A 22,814-nucleotide genomic window follows, 5' to 3' on the forward strand; every position below is an offset into this window, starting at 1 on the left:
CCCTGCTGCATGTAATAAAGTGAGATCCAAATGCCTGAGTGAGTTTCTTAAAGGAATCAATGGAACTTGCTCCTAAGCCATCAAACCACCTCATGGCCACAGGTCCTAAACTGGAGGGGAACACCTTGCACATCAAGGCCTTATTCTTGGAGTACACAACCATTCTCTGGTTGAAGTGACTCATATGCTCCACAAGGTTTGTTCAACCATTATACATGGTGAATGTTGGCTGAGCGAATCGCTGAGAAAGTCTCCCTCCCTCGATTTTGCACGTGAAGGGTGACCTGGAAATTTGGTTGAATGTTCTACTCATCGCATCATTTCCCAAGGCTTTGGAAGATGAATTTCTATTTATGTGCTTATGATGGAAGTCCTCATTATATGAGAAAGACTCACTATGATGAGTCCTTGATCTGCATTTATAACTACGATCCTCTTCATCGTCAAAAGAGGAGTCAAAATTGGAGGGAGTTCGCTTTCTCTGTTCGTGGTGTAACTTTCTCTTCAGATGATCAATTTCTAGTTGTAAGGCCCTAGTATCCTCCTCATGAGAAAGGTGGCTCCCATTTCAAGATTGGCTCCTGCTAGTGTAGGTGGTATGCATGCTAACCTCCCGGTCCCTTCTTCACTCAAGATTGACAAAATGGTCTTCACACTGGGACCCCATAGATTCTGCTTGGTTTGGACTTGAACCTACCATAGTTGGACATTGGACTCACTACAACACCAGAATTTCCCACAGACGGCACCAATTGTATGGGCACAATTTAAGTCCCAAGGCCAAAGGATAAATGAACTTAGGCCCAAAAAGCCCAATACAATGAATTTGTAAAAAATGGGTTGAAAAACTGGGGTTTAATGAATCAAACAATGAGTAAAATGGATTCAGATGACCAACAAATGAAGATAAATTGGCTAATTCTAAATAAAATCGTCCTGGACACAATCCGAGGAGATAAGTTGTTATATATTAGTTCTCAAGTTTGATTACAAGTTCAATTCTAGATTGCTACAGTGTTTCTTTATCAATTTCTAGATCTCCTCTCCAGGGAGGGTCTCTTGCATTATATAACTCCCTTTAGATGATCTTAGCCCTCCAGTTGTTGATCGCCCAAGCCACTACTTGAGTGCTTGTTCCATTGGACACATTCTCAAGCTCTCTATGAGTTGGGGTAGCCAAGACAGCATTGTTTAGGGGTCTTCTCCACATTAATGCAGCCAGAGAATTAGCTACAGAGCATTTAATGCGGTGATAGTAGCTTTCCCCTAGATATTTCTCAGCTCCCATTTTGTCCTGTACGTTCACAGTGCATATCTTTATCAACATAATTTCCTAGAATGTCACTCTAGATAATAGGACAGACCTTCTGACCCCCTTCTTCGTTTAACTGAGGAGATACTCCTCCTCGGCCTACCTCTGTAGTCATAACTGGCTTGTGGAGTTCAAAGTCTTACGTCTACCTTACCATTGATCTATCCTTGAACCACTGACATCCTCGGACAAGGCCAAGGCCCAACATATATTTTTGGGCCCATTGTCCTTACATTTATATATACTATCTTTATAATGCAATATGATAGCATTTAACAATCAAAGAAAAGAAGAAAAAAAAAAAAGATAACAACTTAAAAACACAAAACCAAAAAATTTGGAGCATCAGTTTAATCCTAAAGTAAAGATACAAAACATTAAAAAAAAGAAAAATCCACACAAAAAAAGGGAAAAAAAACACGAGAGAGAGAGAGTAATAACCTTTTTTGTGTGGAAAAATATGTATAAAATGCGAGAGAGTAGCAAATTTATAATACGAGGATGAAGTTAAGAAGAGTTCAAATAAAAGGAAGGTAAAGAGATAAAAGAAGATAGTAATGGGGAGATGAAAATGTAAAATGGAAATGGAAATGTTGGAGAAAAGGTAACAATAAGGTACAAAGTTAATAATAATAAAATAAGAGGAAAATAGTTGAAAATAAATGTTTGAAGTGACTCAACAAAAACCAAGCAATAATTAGATAACATTATATTCTTATATACTTATGGGGCCAGAGAACTTATTGAAAGTTCAAAAACGTGTACAAAACACCTTTGAACATTTAGACCCCCAAATTACAACTTAACCAATTCAAGCAATATGTCAAACAACTAGTGTGCGGAAACTTAACACATGCTATAATATGAAATTGGTTAAAAACTATCTAAGCCATAACAAAATAAAATCCACAGCAGATAATAAAAAGGCAAAGATAGAGAGGAAGGAAAATGCAAACACAAAGACAACACGCGATGTGTTATCGAAGAGGAAACCGAAGTCCTCGGCGAAAAACCTCTCCGCCGCCCTCCAAGCGGTAAACAATCCACTAGAAAATACAGTTGGGATAAAAGGACAGCAATAGACCCTCCAAGCCTAATCTACCCAGTGCACCTAAGCCCTCCAAGCTTCTTGCTCCAACGAGGTTGCGCCGAACCTTTTTCTTTTCTAGCTTCCCGGATTCCGCTACTAGACCGTAGCATCAACCAATGAAGATTGGTTCCTTCCTAACTGCTTCCCAGAAATCCAAACAACTGTCTCACAGTGATGATGATGGTGAGAACCAGGTTTGGTATAATGCCTCTCAAGGATTTGACAATGGAGAGGAAGAGATTTGAGGAATTTGAAGAGACTCTAAGGTAGAGATTGTGGGTGAAACAATCTGGTTTTTCTTTAGGGTTTCTCTCTCAAAATTCTCTCAGGAAGCTCTCTTTCAATCGTGGGTAAAAGGGGTATTTATACTGGAGTGGGAGAGGAATGTGAAACGTCAGGTTTTACAAAACAGGGGTGGCTCGCGGCTTGACTAAGTCGCGAGATCCAGTCGCGAGTTAACCGTATGGTCAGTTGTCCTGTTTTGTCCTGTAGTGCTCCAGCTAGCATGACTGTTCATCTTCCAGCATACTTGGCACGTGTGCTGCTTCTAGCGGCTTGCAGCCGCGAGTCACCCGCGAGTCCCAGCCGCGAGTCACCCGCGAGTCCCAGCCGCGAGTCTTTGTTTTCTTGCACACTCTTGAGCAATCTTCACTCTATCTCACTCACTACCCTTACAACAAACCCACCTAAATACAGGGTTACTAAATGCTGAATTACAAGCAAATTTGGCACGGAATAAAGCCAATTAGATGGTTGAATAAATTCAACCTTACACTTATGACCCGACCCACTTTCCACTAGGACCTAGGGCCCGTGCCGAGGAGAAGTAGTTGCCGAGGACAAGTGTTTGAAAACCAAATAGCCTAGAGACGCAACCGAGGATGATCCTGTCCTCGGCATCCCAAGACTTCTAAGGAAAGAGCGACATCTCGTCGAAGGTTGCCTCCAAAATGCCCCCAGAAGAAGAGGCGAGTAGAATGGGACCCACATGGGGGCACGGAGTGGAGGTGGTTCAAGGTAAATACATCACCTCCGCACTGAATGCGCCCACAAACGTCCTGACCGTATTAATGGGAAAAGACTCCTGAACAGTGTGGTTTCGGTTATTGCAACTAACAAAAAGTAAGGGGAGGCGACTGATGGGACAGGTATTTGTATAAGTACCTGCCTGATCAATAGGTGGAGGGTCAAGATCAACCGAGAAAGACTATATAATGTGAAGACTTATGTGCCAAAAGGGGGGCTTCCAGACGGTGGAGTCCTAAAAAAGGAGAATAATAAGGACATGAAGTTCCTTGAACAAGGTCTAAGGACTGGAGCCACTCATGACGTACCGAAATAGATTATTATTAAACACGTTAGGTTCATCCTTGTGCAAATCGCTATGGAAACCTTGATTAACTACCGTCCGGTGATCAAGGCCTAGCCTTTCAAACCCACGCTCTACAAATTATATTGTTTGGGCCTTTTTACGTGCGAACCCAATATCATTTTGTGGTCATTACAAATTGAGTCCTTACAATACTATCTAAAAATACAAAACCAAATTACATCAATCTAAAGTAAAGTTCTAAAAACATAAAAATTCATTAACATAAAGTAGAGATAGATAAATAAATAAAAAAAGAAAAAAAATCCACAAAAAAAAAAGAAAAAAAAATGAGAGAGCGAGAGAGTAATAACTTTTTTTGTGTGAGAAAATATGTATAAAATGAGAGAGAATATCAAATTTATAATAATAGGATGGAGATAAGAAAAAACTTAAAATAAAAAGAAGACGAAGGGATAAAGGAAAAATGATATTAAGGTTGATCGCAGTGGGGAGATGAAAAGGTAAAAATGAAGGGGAAAGGTTGGAGAAAATGTAACATTAAACTAAAAAATTAATATATAAATAAAAAGAGTCAAAAAATAAAAAGAGAAATGGTTGGAAATAAGTGGTTGATGTGACCCTAATATGACTCAATAGGAGTGTAGCAACAGTAAATTCTATGCTTTTACTTTTAGAGATATGATAATATATATAGATATATAGAATAGGGAGAAGTTAACAGATGCACTAAAGGCATTTTTTAGGGAACCATTTTAGGAAAATATTTATGAGAAAGAAAAAAAATAATATTTTAATAGTTTTTTCTATTTTCCATAAAAGTGGTATCAAAACTATTTTAAAATAATTTATTAACAATTGCCCTAAAGGCACCCATTAACATCACCCATAAAATTTTACAAATCCTATTATTTCTAACCAAAACAAAACAACACAAACACAAAACAAACTAATCAACCCTTTGAAAATCTAGTTATAGACTAACCATTAAAAAATGTTTTATTGTATAAATTTATTTAGATGCCCTTGATAGTAAGGAAAAAAAAAATCCAAAAAGTTTAGGGGAAAAAAACCTAAACTTAACAAAAACAGAAAAAAAAAAAAAAGGGGAGCTTTAAAGTTGAATAAAGGATGGTAGATTTGGAATTTCCAAACTCATCTCTCCCTTACCTTTCACCCCAAATAAGGGAGAAAATTATTTCACCCCAAACGATGGACCAAAGAGAAAACTTCTAACCCACAAAATTTTCAATCTACTCTCTTCGATTGAGGATAATTTCACCCTAAAGAGTATATGTTTGTGTTAGAACTTATTTCCCTCTTTCTTATGTGTGTATTTGTTTCTCAAAAAAAAAAAAAACTTTTCTTCCTATTTTCTTATCTCCCCACTCCCTTTCTTTGTTTTACAAAAAAAGAAAAAGTAAAGAAAAGATAAACTACATATTTGATCCTTATTTTTTACACAATATTTCAATTTGGTCTCTAACCTTTCAATTGTGTCAATTTGATCAATTTCAGTGTCATGTCAATTTAGTCCATATTATTATATATTGGATGAAAATTGTTGACCTAGCAAACGCCAAAAATAAAAATTTTAGTTTATTGTCACATCAATAGAAGCTAATTTTCTATTTTAGTCATTAGACACATTGTCAATTTTCATTCAAAAGAGAACGACATGGACTAAATTGACACGATACTGAAAGATTAGAGACTAAATTAATACAATTAAAAAGTTATGAATCAAATTAAAAAAAAAAATAGGGTATAGGATAGAGACGAGTTAAACCAAAAGACTTGAGAGTCTATTCGGTAAAAAAATTTGAGTAGTGTTGTTTGTAGTTTTTTGAAATACATATAAATAAAAAAAAATTTATAAAAATATATGTAATATTGTTTAAAAACTGAAAATAATAAATTAAAATGTCATACCAAACGCCTTGAATCTTTCTTAATTAGTAGTCTAGTGCTTTTGCGCCATAAAAATTAAAGACTTTGTTTCTTCTATGACTTACAACGAGAGCGGTTGACTTGACTGAACTGGGTACATGAATCGCACACCTTCCTCTCCCTTTACTCAAATAGGTGCCGCGTTATTTCCTCTTTACAATTGTTGCTGCAGTTTCGTTTCCCAAAACTTTGACTTCTCACATTTTTATTTATTTTCCTTCTCCTATGTCTTTTCTTCAGTTTTGATTGAACGTTGTTCAAGCTTTACCAGTTTTCCATGAACACTCAAGGAGCCTCATCGTCATCATCACCACCTTCTTCTTTAATACCTCGGTGGAAATATGATGTGTTCCTCAGTTTCAGAGGCATGGACACCCGCTATAGTTTTGCAGACCATCTGTATGCTGCTTTGATAAGGAAGGGCATTTTCACCTCTAGAGACGATGAAAAACTTGAAAGAGGAAAATCCATTTCCCCAGAACTCTTGAAAGCAATTGAAGAATCGAGATTTGCTGTTGTCATTCTATCAAGAAACTATGCATCCTCGACATGGTGTTTGGATGAGCTTGCAAGGATTGTCAAATGCAGGGAAGACATGGGACTGATAGTTCTGCCAGTTTTTTACTTTGTAAGTCCACCTGATGTACGGAATCAGAGGGGAACTTTTGAACAAGCCTTTGCAAAACACAAAGCAGATAACATACAGGAGGTAGAATCATGGAAGAATGCTTTGAGAGAAGTGGCAAATCTCTCCGGTTGGCATTTACAGGAGAGGTAATTTCCATGAGAAAATTTAGTTAATTTTATGTTGATATTTAAATGACATTCTTCTTTTATATCCTACTTGAATCACTTTCTGTGAAATATACTGCTGACATTACTTGTTATCTAATCATAGTCTACCTATGAAAATGGTTGATACATCATACATTTTTACAAGGAAATTAATTATACAATGGAGAGGCAATCTATTATTGAGTGATTTATGTGACAGCTAATATGGGTGTCATGTGCTCTTTGAGCACCTATATATTCTCACTGGTGCGTGTTATCCATCCTCCCACAAACATCAGCTAATTATAGGGAGGAATAGTTTGGGGGTGGCTCCAAGATGGGGTAGTGCTTGATTTTCTGCCTTCATTTTATGAACAAGCATATCCAGCAATTATTCTATCATGGCCACTTTAAGAATTTAAGTCAATAGAAAGAATTTTGGAAACACTTCACTTTTATAACCCGACCTGGTGCTTTAATGATCCAAAATAACCTTCTGCCATGTCATGGGTTGGATTAAGTTCATGCTAGGCATTTCAATAGTTTTCATAAAGATTTAGTTATGGATCGATGATTGTTTTGGTTTAATTAAAATCCATATAGCACAATTTAAACATATTATTCCCAAACCAATTGTTTACATTATTTTGTAGAAGTAGAGCTTTGAGGAGTTTATTTTGATATTAGGGGTACCTTCGAGGAGTTTGTAGATGAGGTAATGCATTTCATTTGTAACAAATGAGGTGTCAACATGCACAATTCTGCAGAAATGGAAATTCAAAGAACACCTTCTCTTAAAAGGAAGAAAAAAAAGGCATTTGAAATTTTGAAGCATTTTTTCTCTTCAATAGTCACATACCTTTGGGCCTGGATTCAATGGGTAAAAGCTTGGGCTTTTTATGTCACTAAGCTTTAAAAAGTTGTAGTTCCTTTTTTTTTTTCCAGTAAAGAAACCATTACCTTCTCTTCACTCATTTTATCAGGTATTAGAAAACATGTTCAGCTTTTTGGTTATCTACTTTGCTAAATTTGAGTACTGCCTTTGTTATTAATATTTCATACTGAAGAAATATAAATTTGTATATTTATCGTGTTCTACTAAATCTATTCAAATTTAGTTTCACTCAACAATCAGTCATGAATTCAGATTCCTAAATTTTTTATCAATTGACGTAGCTCTGTTGAAAGTAGATTTTGGATTTATCAGGCTTATCATTGCTAACCTAAGCAATGTATTGGATGATAGCACTTAATTGCCCCCCTTGATATTTTTGCAGCTACGGCTGCTACGCTACTAGCATCCCCTGCTCCTTTGCTGCTTTTTTTGTTCTTTTGCTTCCATGATTTGGAAATTCCACATGTCTTGGCAAGAATGATAATTGACAGCTTTGAATACCCATTTCTTATCACCCCCATCCCAACACCCCCCTGTGGTACCCTCCTGATGGGGGGAAAAATGCATGGAATTACACCTAAAGCGATAGGATTGGATAAAGATTGAACTTTAGAAATCTAAGAAGCTTCAAAACATGGTTATATAAGTATATAAATCCCTAAGAAAATTTATGGATTTATTACATGTTACATATACAACTAATATGATAATACACTACTTATATGGATGGTTCTACTTCTATCAGCTCCATGAGTCAATGAATTCTTATTTGTTTGACCAAGGGAGTATTATTACCTAATATTTTTCTCCCTACCCTCTTCCCCCCTGCAATTTATGACTCATTGAGACCACCTTGTAATTATTGTTCAATCTTCTCCACAGGAAATATGAGTCAGAAGCTATCCGATATATTGTGGATAATATTCTACAGAGATCGAGGTCAAAATTCTCAATCATTACCAAAGACTTGGTAGGAATAGATTCTCCAATGGAGGAATTGATCACTCCATATTTAGGTCTCGGGAACAGTGTTTGCATGATAGGGATTTGTGGCATGGGGGGGCTGGGAAAGTCAACTCTTGCTAGAGTGATTTATGAAACAAAATGTAACCATTTTGAAGGTTCTAGCTTTATTGCTAATATTAAGGAAGTTTCAGAAAAGCATGGTTTGGCTCGATTACAAAAGCAGCTTCTTGCACAAATTTTGGAGGAAAGCAATATAGATGTATGGGATGTTTATGATGGAGCTAACATGATCAAGAGTAGACTACGTCATAAAAAAGTTCTACTTGTTCTAGATAATGTTAATCAATTGGACCAATTAGAATTATTGGCTGGAGATCATTGCTGGTTTGGACTGGGAAGTTGGATCATCATTACAACTAGAGATGAACATTTGTTGGTCCAACATGGAGTGCATAATATATATAAGCCTAACACTTTAAATGATGATGATGCTCTGAAACTTTTTTGTTTGAAAGCCTTCAAAAATGGGAAACCCGAAGGAGATCAAATGCAGCTCTCCCAGGATGTTGTATACTATGCTAATGGTCTTCCATTAGCTCTCGTAACTTTGGGATCCTTTATGGTTGAAAGAACAGTGGACGAGTGGCAAAGTGCAGTGAAGAATTTGAAAAAAAATCCCGAAAGAAAAATATTTGATACACTTAAAGTAAGTTACGATGGACTAAAGGAAATGTGGAAGGTGATATTCCTAGATGTTGCGTGTTTCTTTAGAGGGAAGATGAAAGATCGAGTAATAGAGATATTAGAGAATTGTGGTTTTGACGCAACAATTGGTATAAGAGTTCTCACGGATAAATCTCTTATAACTATAGAAAACAACAAATTGTGGATGCATGATCTATTACAAGAAATGGGCTGGGAAATTGTCCGTCAAGAATCAATTGAAGAACCAGGGAGGCGCAGTAGATTGTGGCTTCGTGAGGATTTGTTGCATGTATTGATGAACAATACGGTAAGAATAGTGGCAAAACCAGCATTTTATTTAAGGGGCAAGATTGAATAGATAAACAAACACAATTTCATTAAAGAAATTCATTTTTTAAGAAAAAAAAGTTACCTAAGCACTTAATTCATAAGATATAGAATACAAAATTTCATGCTAATATGCTGACTATTTCCTATATTTTAAAAACATAATGTGATTGTCACATTATTTATTTATAAATATATATTCATGTTTCTTTATGTCTTACATTTAGAAAACATAATGTGATTGTGACATTGTTATAAATTAAATTCCTCTTTCTTGACTTAGTCAACCACTCATTCATCTTTTGATCCCTAAGGTGCATGAGTATTTACCTAGAAATTCTTTTTTTTCAAACTTCCATTATAGGCCTCATATTAATCATCATTTGTATTTTTTTAAAAATTTTAAAATCATTGTTCTAAAATTTAGAATTGCATCCTTTATAGTTGAATTGTTTGATTCTCAAAAGAAAATAACACTCTTAATATATAAAATAAATAGGATTTTTCGGAGAAAACTTTAACAAATGATGTTGTGTTATGATCTAATAGTTATTGTTAGATTCTTAATTATAATATTCTTTCTATCTGTTAAATTTGAAGTTGTAAATGGAGAAATTTCTCACCCTCAACCTTCTTGGATCTACCAATGCTTAAGAGGAGGTTATATTTGTGGAAAACTGAGAGTATAGATATTAGGGTCCCCTCTAACACGGTAAAAAACTTAAGTATTCTCATCTTTTGTTGTGCAATTCACTGATCTTTGTTTTTTATTTTTAGGCAACAAAAGCAATTCAAGCCATAGTCCTAGACTCATTTGAAGGGGATGAAGCATGCAGGAAACTTGAAGCCTGTCCTGAAGCTTTTTCAAAGATGTGTAATCTTAGATTGCTTATAATCGATAATGTGCACATCCCAAATGGCCTCAATCATCTTTCTAATAACTTAAGATTTCTTGAATGGCATGGGTATTCTTCAAAATGTTTGCCATCCAGTTTTCAATCAGAAGAGCTTGTTGAACTTAAAATGTGGTTTAGCAAAATTGAATATCTATGGAAAGGTGTAAAGGTAATTTTGTTCTTTTGTCTTTCTATTATTTATTATTTATCTTTTTTTTAAGAGCAATTTCAATACACTCCCTTCGTATCTGAGCTTCATTTTTTCATTATTAGAATTGTTTTAATTGAAAACAAAATTTATGTTATTAAAATAAATTCTTTGTTTGATGGAAGCTAATTATCCCCATTTTTTTTTGGTTGAACAGTACTTAAACAACTTAAAACTCATTGATCTTGAACTATCCAAAAACCTTATTAGAACACCTGACTTCACAGGGGTTCCGAGACTTGAGAGACTATGTCTTAGAGGTTGCATAAATTTGGTTGAGATCGACCCATCTATTGGACAACTCAGTAGGCTTACAGTTCTAAATTTGGAATTCTGCCGATCTCTTACCAACCTTCCTAGCAACATGGATAGTTTAAGATCTCTTGAAATACTCATTCTTTTGGGATGTTCAAAACTTGCCTACCTGCCAGAGAACTTAGGGAAAACCGAACATTTGAGGGAACTTGATTTGACTGGAACTGCTATTAGAGAAGTTCCCACTTCCATTAGTTTCTTGATATGTCGTGGATGTGAAAAGCAATTTTTTAAGTCAAGGCTTGATAGTGTTTTCTGCGCTCGCTCTTTAAAATATTTATCACTATCTACAAACAAGCTTGTCTTTGCCCTACCTGCAAGCATCAGTCAACTTCAGAAATTGGAAGTTCTTAATTTGAGCAACTGCATTCAACTTCACTCATTGCCAAAGTTTCCATCAAATGTGAGACACATAAATGCTGAAGGTTGTTCTTCCCTAGAACCATCACCAGCACTTCTCAGTACGAGCAATTTGTTACAACCATTTATTTCATTTTTTAATTGCTTCAAGTTAGTTGAATATAATGAGGACATTGATGGTCTGGCATTTGCAATACTGAAACATTACCTAAAGGTAATCTACTTTCTCTCTCTCTCTCTCTCTCTCCCTCTCTTTGATTGTTAAAATTCTTGTTTTTTTCTGGTACAGGGACTCATGTACCCAAAAATTGGATATAAAACTTCTGACAAAAGGAAAGATAGATCTGGAGATGCATTCAACATCATTATTCCTGGGTTTGAAGTTCCACCATGGTTAACTCATCAAAGGTTTGGGTATTCAATAAGCATAGAGCTGCCGCCAAATTGGTGTAATAGCAGGTGGATGGGATTTGCTTTGTGTGCATTTTTCAGAATAAATCGTTCTTGCTATTCAAGTGAAAGATATAGTCTTAAAGGTCATGTGATAGCTCTTGGTGATATGCCTCATGGCCCTCACCGTACTTTTGAAGTTGTCATTGGGGAGACATCCTTTAAGTATAGTGTGGGTCATCTTTGGCTATTGTATTTGTCTCGTGATGATTGGCCAGCTACAGGTTGGAATTATCAATGCAGTCGGATTAAGGTTGTATTTGACACCAATAGCCCAAGAGTGGAGGTGATCAAATGTGCAGTCCGTTTGATATATGAGCAAGATGTGGAAGAGTTCAACTTAACAATTGCACAATGCAGCAGTAGCTGCATCAATACTTCTGACGGTTGGGATTGTGTCCACCATGAATTTGAAAATTCAGCAGTAGTAAAGGCTACCAAATTTAAGGCAACCTATGATGACAATAGGGAGGCAGAACCTAGTGCAAGTCGGAGCTTTCCTGAGGAAACTGAAGGAGGTAAGCACCATCTTACACGTCCTTCCTGTTACAAGTCTTATTTTATTTTACATAATTTTCTTTATTGTCTAGATTTGTGTGTGTGTATAAACAGATACGAGAAATCTAAACTGTGACTAGTCATAATAGGATATTGAGTAAATGTGACTACTGCAAGTGCAAGCAATCCAAATCACCCTTTGCTTTGGTATTATTGTAAATTAACCTTCAATTCTGTCACATTAGATCAATACAAGTATTCTAAAGAACTTTATTTTTCAACCTACATCATCATTAGTTACAAGGAGCCTAAGAACTAGCTAAAACTCAGACTTATAAGACTTGTGGCTAATGCAAGTCTTGACAAGAATGTCAGGGAATTAAGTGAGAAGATTTTGTGGATTTGTGTGTATCATTGGTTTTCTTATAGGCAAGCACAATCCAATAATTTCTTTGTTGTTTTTTTGCTTGACTGGAAGCAAACACACAGGCCAAAACAATTCAAAGATACTTTCTCTCTAAAATCCATTATCAAAGATCTCATATTTTCCAAGCTAAAAAATCATGCATCTTGCAATACGCAACTTAGTGCAATGCAGTTTGCTTAAATAAAACAAATAACAAGATTGATGATAGACATAGTATTTTAATTTTAGGAAAAGAATAGTTTAATGAACAATGTTCCAATTCTTTTTACCCAAAAAAAGCCTGCATGAAATAAATAATTGTATTCTTTTTTCCAAAAATCCCATTAAGTATTTATTTACCTTGCTACCACACACAAGTCAAGAATTCCCCTCGAATTTCTCAAACGAGCTCAACTAGAGCCTAATCAACAATAAGGTCAAAGTATTTAAGTCCAACTCCAACTAAAGATACTCTTAACTAAACCATAAACCAATTCTTCTAAAACCACACTATTTGTCCTAACTTGCTTAAGTGGTCGATCATGAGTGGTGGAAAATTCCTTTTACATCGATCTGTCACTTATTCTCCACCACTCATGGACTCATAGTCGACCACTTCAGAATTGTAGAAAATTTTTGACACAAAAATTGTGTCCCTAGACTTTCTTGACCGTAGACAAAGTAAGATAGTGCTATAAATGAGATAACACTATAACCATTAAAGAGCTGATGTAAACTCCAATTGAGGTCTAAATTCCGACTTAACAACCATCCCATAAATTAATAACAAGGCAGCCAACAATTAATTCAAATCCTTCATGTTAAAGTTGTTGTGTGATTGTGATCGATTGAATGATGAGCGGGGGTATCAAAGAGAGAGAGTAAATACAAGGTTAACGTGGTTCATTCTAATGGCTTACGTCCATGGCATAAAGCCCTTAATGGCTTCATCTTGTCTATTAAGCTCTTTAGTTACAATGAAACCAATGTGTGGTTTATATACTAGACTAATCCTAAGCTAACCGTAGACTAACTCAAAGTTAATTTGCTTGTTCTACTAGTATATAGGCCTACAATTGGTTTGGCCACTTGACCATTATATGTCTAACACTTAAAATGCCCCAATGAAGTTTTACCTAACCTCCCAAACAAACTTTAGCCCAATTTAACAAAATCAAGCTAAACCATCTCCCATATTCCCAAATAAATTCTTAACACTGCCAATTTGCAATATAAGGTGCCGTACATCCCCGATTAATTCAAATTGCCCAAGATATCAAATAAATCTTAAAAACATGCTTTTAGAAGTTCAAATAAGTTTAATAGTTTTTTCTAGTTTTTTCCAATAACTGGTTCTACAAGTTTTAGGAAAAATCCAACTTTTAATGGTTATTGAGATTTAATTTTTATTAATTTAGTTATCGAATTATTAAAAAAATACTAATTAATAACTACCATAATTGTGAAATTTCACATTTTAAAAGAATAAATCAGAAATATCATATCATATTTTTCTTATCCAAAAAGAGAAAAAAAGAAAAAGAGAAACTTATCAAAATATTAGATTTTTTTTAAAGAATTTAATGGTTATTACTCATTTCTAAAAACTAAAATAAACATAAAATATGTGTAAAATTTTTTAAGTAACCTAAATATTAATTAATTAATGTGCTCCCGCCTTGTTGTGTCCTAATTTTTCAAGAATTGCCATGTCATGTCTGTGTCTGTGCCTCATTGGTGATTACATGGTGGGGAGTGGAGGTGACAATGGCTATGTGTGTGTGTGTGTAGACATGATTTTTGTGTAGACATGGTTATTACTCATTTCTAAAAACTAAAATAAACATAAAATATGTGTAAAATTTTTTAAGTAACCTAAATATTAATTAATTAATGTGCTCCCGCCTTGTTGTGTCCTAATTTTTCAAGAATTGCCATGTCATGTCTGTGTCTGTGCCTCATTGGTGATTACATGGTGGGGAGTGGAGGTGACAATGGCTATGTGTGTGTGTGTGTAGACATGATTTTTGTGTTTTAAATGACATCTCTAGGTTAGGGGGATTTATAATTATTATAAATCATCAGTATTTTCTAGTAATGCTATTCTATTACTATAAGTTTGTATGTAAATATTATTTTGGTGATGCTGGTTATAGAAATAAAAAGGAATTTTCTTCCATTATCACAATGGAAAAATACCATTTGAAAGAGTTTAGTCATGATCCTCCTGAAAATGAAATAAATTTTTTTAGTCTATGACTCTGTCACTTTTCGTTGCGAACTACTCCTATGTGTGTAAATTATTAAGTCTATGTCACTTTTCCTTGCAAACTAACACTGTGCGTGGACATAATTTTGTTTTTTAAATGATGTCTCCAGGTTATGGAAATTTATAAATATTATAAATAATTAGCATTTACTAGTATTTCTTTTCTATTTTTTGTAAATTTGTAAGTAAATATTATCTTGGTGAGGCTAGTTTTAGAAATAAAAAAGGAATTCTCTTTCTTATCATGGTGGTAAATACCATTTGAAAGAGTTTAGTCATGACCCTCCTTAAAGTGAAATAGAATTATACAGCTAGTCTATGTCCCTTTTCCTTGTGAACTACCACTAAGGGAGATTTTGAAGAAAAATTTGTGTATTGGATGCAAATCCTTATTGTTCATTCGAAACACAATGGATGTAGTCCTAGTTTGTTGCCATTAACAATCACATAATGAGGGTTGAGCCCATATGCTCAATTATGGAAGATGTAAATCTTGATATATAATTTGAAAAATCCAATAGTCCAATAATCACAAGTGAAGTTTAGGAAGAAAATAGAGATATGCTAACACATGGGAAGATTATAATGTTATGGAGAAAATAAATTTTTTTAGAGTTGGCTATGTACTATGACTTTCTAGCACTTTCATGATTAAAGAATGTCATGTCTTGACCTACCATGATTGATTGCACCTTCATTTTGATAATAAAATTTTCTAGTGGACAATAAATAGAGTTTTCACATCTAATTTTTTGTGTTCGTGTGCTCAATTTTGATTACTCTTCTTGTTCTTGCAATTGTAGCAATAGGCAAAACAAAAGATGAGGAGGAGAGTATAAGTGAGCAATTTAGGTGGTCAAAACAAATGCAATGTTTGATAATTGAGATACTTGCTAATGAGGCTACTAAAGGAAATAAGCCATCCAATACATTTATGCCTGGATCATTCGCTCTAGCAGCCCAAGCAATTAGTGACAAATTTGGGGTTGAATGCCAACCTGAACATGTGGAAAATTGTCTTCAAACTATCAAAGGCATTTGGAGAAGCATTACACAACTTTGTAACAGAAAGAATTGTTTTAGATGGGATGACAATTTGAAAATGATTACGTGTGAAAAGAAAGTGTATGAAGAGGAAGTAATGGTATGAGGCATATTTTCATCAGTATGTAGGTGTTCTATTAGGGATTGATCTCTTCCTAACTAATTTTGTTTTTGTTTTTGTATAAAAAAACAGGCACATCCTGATCATGACCAGTATTTGAATAAAAAGATTGAGATGTATGATGAGATGGCTTTGCTTTTTGGTAAAGACACAACAAGATGGAGTTCTGCAAAGTCTTTTAGTGATATTGATTCAGAAAAAAGGATTGTTGACTTGGAGTCCAATTGTAAGGACATTATTGATTTTGAGAAGGCGTCAAAAGGGAAACAAGTTAGTTCTTCAAAGACAGCTTTCTCTCAAGCAAGGTCTCATAGAAAAAGGAGTCGTGCTAATGTCAACCAAGATGCTAATAATGATAAGTTTTCCAAACAACTTGGAAAGATTGAGTTAGCAATAAAAAAACTCAAAAAAGATCAACTTGATGTGAATGAGCTTTATGAAGAAGTTATGAAAATAAAAAGGTTTGACAAAGTTATGCTTGAATCTGCTCTTGACTATTTGGTAATTAATGAAAGGCTAGGAAGGGCATTCATGGCCAAAAACACTAGACTACGAACGTTGTGGTTAGAGAGTTTCTTTAACAAAAATGGTGGATATGGGAATTAGATAGTAATGTTTTAAATTTGTACAAGGATCTGAACTAATAAATCTTACAGAGTATTAGAATGATGGAAATGTAAGATGGTTAAACATTGATGATTGATTTTGGCTATATATTTTGGACATTCAAGCATGTTGAACTACAACTTCTTCTCTCTCTCTTTTTTTTTTTTTTTTTTTTTTTTTTTTTTTTTTTTTTGTGTGTGAGTGTGTGGTGTGTGTTTGGGGGGGGGGGGGGGGTTAATGCATTTGTTGGATGTTTCGAAACCTTTTTTTTTTTTTTTTTTTTTGTTTATTGGAAGCATATAATTTATGATTTTTTTTATTAATCTAGCTATAGTATCAAATGAGCATTAACTTTAGTATTCAGTCTTGAATATATTCCTTGTAGTTCAAAAAAGTAAAGTTTCAAACAAGTTCACTTTTAAAGTAATATTTTTTTTAGATTATAAAAGAGGCCTATATATTTAAGAGGAAATTATCTGTGAGTAGTTATGCTTGTCATAAAACTCTGTTATTTTCTACTATGCATCGTGTCATTAAATTATACAAGAGTATAATTTCTATCTTATATAAAAAAATAAAATAAAAAATAATGTAGTTAGAGGACATGGCTAGCAATGTTTGGGAGCCATGTATATATTCTCTAGTTTGCAGTCTAGTATGTTCCTTTTGGGCCTTCGTTTTATAGGACTTGTTTCTAGTGGAAAGTTATGGCCTAACCATTATATTTTCTTTCTTCAAATTAAATCAACATATCAGGCCAATGTAGAATTAGCTATTTTTCCTTGATATTGCTAGAGGAATCAGCTGGCAACATATCCTCCTTGACCTTGTTAAAAATGAAAATTTCAATAATGTTATTGTAGAGAGAGAAATGCTCTACAGGTAGTTCAAGCTATTCCAAGAAAATCCCAGTTGGTCATAGTTGTTGGAAATTGACTTCAGAGCATGATTTTGAAGGGCCTTTGTTCCCTAGCAGCTTTCATGGAGATACGATTTAAGCATTAAGCCCTGTTGTATACTTTTATGTATGATTCCTCTGGGTGTTGTTAGGGTTTGTATTGACACAATTTTAAAAGTTTAGGGCTTAATTTTAAATTAGCAGAATTATCAAGTTTAATATGTAATATAGTCTTATTATATACCTCCTATGGTTTTCTTCTCAAAGGAAGAAAAAAAAAAAAAAAAAAAAAAAAAAAAAAAAACCTCCTATGGTTTAATTTTAAAATTATAAGATTTAATTTGAAATTACACTTAAAATATAATGCTTTTTTATAGAAAAATACAACGTTTAAATGTACTATACTCTTAAAAAAAAAAAAAAAAAAAAAAAAAAAAACCCTCAATTTTCCTAACAAGGAGAGATGAAACTCTTCTAAATAAATTGAGAGGAAAACTTTTTTTTTTTTTTTTTTTTTTTGAGAAAAAGGTGAGAGGAATTTTTTTTTTTTTTTTTTTTAATTTTTTGAGAGAAGGGATTTTACTGGTGGATGCCCTTAGGGCATCTATTAATAAATTATCTTAGGAAATCATTTTATTATGGAAAAAGAAAAAAATAACTAACTTTTTTACAATTTTTCTTTTATATTTTTCTTAAAAGTGGTATTAAAACTTTCTAAAATGGTTTATTAAAAAATGTCCTATGGGCATTCATTAATGAAACCATTTTACTTAAGGACAAGATTTAGTAACAAAATTGATTGTAAATTAAGGCTACAACCTTACTCAATATTTTTTTATTGGAGATGAATTTTGACAAATCTACCATTGGATTACATGTTTTTCTCATATCTTCCATACTTGCAAATTTTTAGAAAATTAAAGATCAATAGATATATCATCAATAAATTGTTTAAATTGCAAGTTTTTGTAGTTTAAAATTATACAAAAAATATAAGCTTATAAATTATATAGTAAATAATATCTGAATGACATAAAATTTGACATGTGTATTAAAATCATAAAGAATATGCAGTCCAACGATTGGAGTTTCAACCACTGCACACCTTTGGTGCAATAGTCACTCCACAGGTATAAGTGCTTGTGGGGTGTGGTGGGCAATGGCTAGGATTCAAGTCTCCAGGAGGGAGCTTCATATACATATACACTTAGATTAGGCTAGAGTAGAATTCTATCTTATATTCACAAAAAAAAAAAAAAAAAAGATTGTAGTTTCAAAATAGCTAGTAATGTTAATTTTTTTAAATATAAGTTGTAATTCTAAGTTACAATCAATTTTATAATTAAATTATATTCTTAACTTTATTGACCGGTTGCCGGTTTCAGCCCAGCGTTGATTTCCTCTGCCTTTTGCTCTCTCCCAATCACTCGCATTCATCTCTTCAAATTGTTTTCTTCTTCCCTAATTTATGTATGTTCCTTTCTTCTTCAGTTCTATACATATTGTGCTTCAAATTTTATCTCTATATTTCCTATGGCTTCCATGAGAACTCAAAGGAGGGTCTACGTCATCACCATCACCTTCTTCTTTTTCTTCAGTTCAATTTCTGTTGCAATCAGTGCTTATACTATTACATGTAGTTTGTGACCCCTGCCCTTTTATATATATTTTTAGGTAAATTAGTATTTGAGTTTTGCAATTTGACCATTCTACAATTTAATCCATAAAATTTCAATTATTAAATTTAAATCCCTAAAATGAGTCTGTTACGATTCTGTCCAGATTAATAGATATTGTATCTTACAAGTAGTTTTTTTTTTTTTTAGGAAATATTTTCTCAAGCTTTACTCTTATACTGCTCTAAGGATTTTGCTAAGGTAGATTGTTCAGTCCTATTTCAGAATCCTATTTGTAATTGTCCAAGTATCATGCTAATTTTCATTTTCACCTTGTGCTGCAAATTCTAGAGAATTTTGCCAAATAAATTTTTGAAATGTGAAAACTATAGACTGCATTATACTTTAGAATCATTGGAGTCATGCCTTCAAAAAAAGTCAAGAAGCAACTTTAATTACACTCATTAGGAATGAGTCAATAATTATGGTACCATACTGACTCATGGTTTTTACATATATATACAGATAATAATTGACATGTCTGCAAATGATGATGCCAATATTCTTTTCATACCTTGATTGACTGTAAAATAGGGAGGAGGATTTTCATAGGATGAATTTCAATTGAGGCTACTGATATTGAATGTGCACAAGCATTTCTGTCAATCTAATTGTGTTTTTTCTATTTCTTTTTTCTTTTTGGATAAAAATCCTGATATGTTGTAATGAATTTATATATTATGATGATTTGGAAATGTATTTGTGTGATATATCCTTCTTTCATAATGAGAATATAGTCAGGATCTTTTCTTTTCCTTTCCTTTTTTGACAGTTTCTAGTCAATATTAGATATGATATATATGGTTTCAATTATTAGGTTTTAATAGGATGAAGTAAAGTTAAATTGAACCTACAAGCTATACTTTTAGTTGCCTTTCTCACATTTATCTCATGTAGTGTATTTGAGTTAATCTACATGAGAGCATGAGTTGTGAATTTTGGCAAAGTTTTAAAAGCTATTACTTTTATTTTTTCTCAAGTACACTATGATCAAATAAGCATTAACTCAGTCTTTATTCTAGAATATGTACTTATAATTAAAAAGTCTACAAATACTTTTGAAAGCTTCAAACAATTTCACCCTTGATGTAATCTTCTTCCTGGGACTTGCCTACTTGATAGTTAAGGGCCTTACGGCCTAACCATTATATTGTTAATATCTTTCTTCAAAATAAACCAGCATATCAAGCTAATGTAGAAGTTGTGATTTTTCCTTTATATCACCGGAGGAATCGGCTAGCAACATAGAGGAGCCTATGTCTATCTTGGAGCATATTATCTGGTTGAGACACTAGTATGTGCTGTTGTGGCCTTTGTTAAATCCTTAAAAGTCCTTCAGATTGGATTTAAAGACAGGGTGTATTATACAAGCTTATTTATTTATATTGCTAAAATGTACAAGCATTTTTGTTTGCTCATGGAACAAGTTTCACAAATTGGCAAAAGTAGGTTACTAGTACAAAAATTCTTCCTTTCTACAAAATTGTCCCCCCACCCTCCCTCCCTTCTTCTAATTCATCTTCTTCTTTATACTGTAATTTATGTCAACTTTATCATATAGCATGAATTTTCGAAGCCTTCTAACTATTTCAGACTAGAGTAATTGGTGTCAAATCTATATTTTATTAAAATTGGTGGTAATCGAAATGTGCTAGGCCTTTAGACTAAAATAGTTTTGAATGCTTAGTTGGATTTTTATTGATGTTTCTGGTTTTCAAAGCTAGAGTGGGGACATATCAGTGAGACTATTTTAGTAGATGAGATAATAATAGAGAGCAATTTATGTTTCTACTTTCTTAAGTTTATTGTTAATGAAATTTCTCTTTCCTAAAAGAAGAAAATTAAAAATATAAATAAAAAACTGCAAAACAAGAGACTCGAAGGGACTCTCACCAAAGTTACTCCACCTTTAGGTTCTTTACAATTAGACCAACCACTTCTTTATTGTGGCTTGCAACTTATTTTACTTGATTGTTCTAACCAACCATACATGCTGTCATATTGGTGGCTTCAGCTTTCTTTACATTCCAATCGCTTCTGCATTTGTGCTAATGCCATACTTTTATTAGTGTAGATTAGAAGTCACACCTTTAGATTTACCAATTGCTAATGAAATACATGTATCCATAGTAAAGATGCAAAATTGCTTAGGTAAGGTAGGTGGCTCAATCTTATTATGGCATCCCATTTGCAAGTGTCCAAGTATTATGCTAATTTTCATATTCCCCTTGTGTGTAGTGCTGGCAGAAGCAAGGGAAATTATCCTCATAAATTTTTTAAACGTGAAAACTAGAAACTGTGTAGTCTCTACCATGTCTATACTTCATAATCATTGGTGACATGCCTTCTAGAAAACGCAAGGAGGAACTCCACTTATACTGATTATTAATGAGTAAATTGCTATTATTTTTTGTTTTGATTATAGTACCATACTAACTCAAGTTTTCACATAAATGCAGATGATAGCAATTAATAAGTCAGCAGAAGATGACACTCGTGTTTTGTTTATACTTTGTCTAGCTGCTAAATGGGAAGGATTTTCATAGGAGGATTTCAGTTGAGGCTATGGCTACTGGATGTGCATAAGCATTTCTGTCAGTCTGACTGGTATGTTGTATTGAATTTATATATGGTTTTGGTTATAATGATTTGGAAATGTATTCAAGTGACATATCCTTGTATCTTGTTTCATAAAGACAGTAGAGCCAGGATCTTTTCTTTCATCTTCTTCTTTTTATTTTTTATTTTTATATGGTTTCAGTTATGACGATTTTCATAGGATGAACCGATGATGTTCATAATTGTTATTGGATAGCCTACAAGGCACAAGCTATACTTTCAGGTGACTTTCCCACAAACTATACCTTTTTTTCCCCATACACTGTAGCGTATTTAAGTTTTTTTTTTTTTTTTTGATAAGTAAGAAAGGTGTATATTCAAAAAACTGTTTTATGTAAAAAAGCACAAAGCAAATCAAAGATTACAAAAAAGGGAAAGAAAAGCAGAAATATAGAGGAAAAACTAATTACAAAGAACAAGAGATCTAAGGAATGAAGAGAGTGTAGCGTATTTAAGTTGATGTCTATGAGAGCATTAGTTGTGAATTTTGGACAAGTTTAGAACCTATTTCGTTTTATCAATCATGCCATATGATCAGCTAATTAAGCATTAATTCAGTCTCCATTCTAGAATATTTCCTTGCAATTAAAAGGTCAACAAACACTGTTGAAAGCGTCAAACAAGTTCTCTCTTGAAGTAATCTCTTTCTTGGACTTGTCTAGTTGATAGTTATGGTATGGCCATCTTCAAAATAAATCAGCAAATTAGGCCATTGTAGAAGTCATGATTCTTCTTTCGTATTGCTAGAGGAATCAGCTGGAAATATACAGGGAGAATATGTCAATCTCGGAGCATATTATCTGGTTGAGAGTCCAGTAGGTGCCGTTTTGGTCTTTATTGTATGCTCAAAGTCCTTTGGATTGGATTTGGAGAGAGGGTCTATTGTAAAAGCATTTCTAGTTGCTCGTGGAACAAGTTTCACAAATTGGCGAAAGAGGATTATTAGTACCAAAAAAATCTTCCTTTCTACGTAGTTGTCCCCCCCCCCCCCCCCCCCCTCTACAACAATTTATTTATATTTAAATTGATCATAAACATGAATATTCCAAAGCTTTTAACTGTTTCAAATTAGAATAACTGGTGTCAAATCTATATTTCA

The 22,814-nt window shown here is 33.6% G+C and overlaps 1 protein-coding gene and 1 pseudogene across 1 annotated transcript; both read left to right on the forward strand.

Annotated features, from left to right (window-relative positions):
* Positions 1-5,935: 5,935 nt before the first annotated feature.
* On the forward strand, positions 5,936-16,630 carry LOC126699309 (disease resistance protein RPV1-like; the record flags this gene model as incomplete). Its single annotated transcript, XM_050397056.1, has 6 exons — positions 5,936-6,456; positions 8,234-9,329; positions 10,127-10,414; positions 10,611-11,342; positions 11,418-12,096; positions 15,989-16,630. Coding segments are annotated over 6 exons (3,327 nt in total), but the record flags the coding sequence as incomplete, so codon positions are not given.
* A 4,928-nt stretch (positions 16,631-21,558) lies between these two features.
* LOC126699310 (protein DETOXIFICATION 14-like) overlaps positions 21,559-22,814 on the forward strand; it is a 52,234-nt pseudogene continuing 50,978 nt past the window's right edge.

The sequence above is a fragment of the Quercus robur genome, chromosome 9 (assembly GCF_932294415.1).
Source record: "Quercus robur chromosome 9, dhQueRobu3.1, whole genome shotgun sequence".
Taxonomy (NCBI): Eukaryota; Viridiplantae; Streptophyta; class Magnoliopsida; order Fagales; family Fagaceae; genus Quercus; species Quercus robur.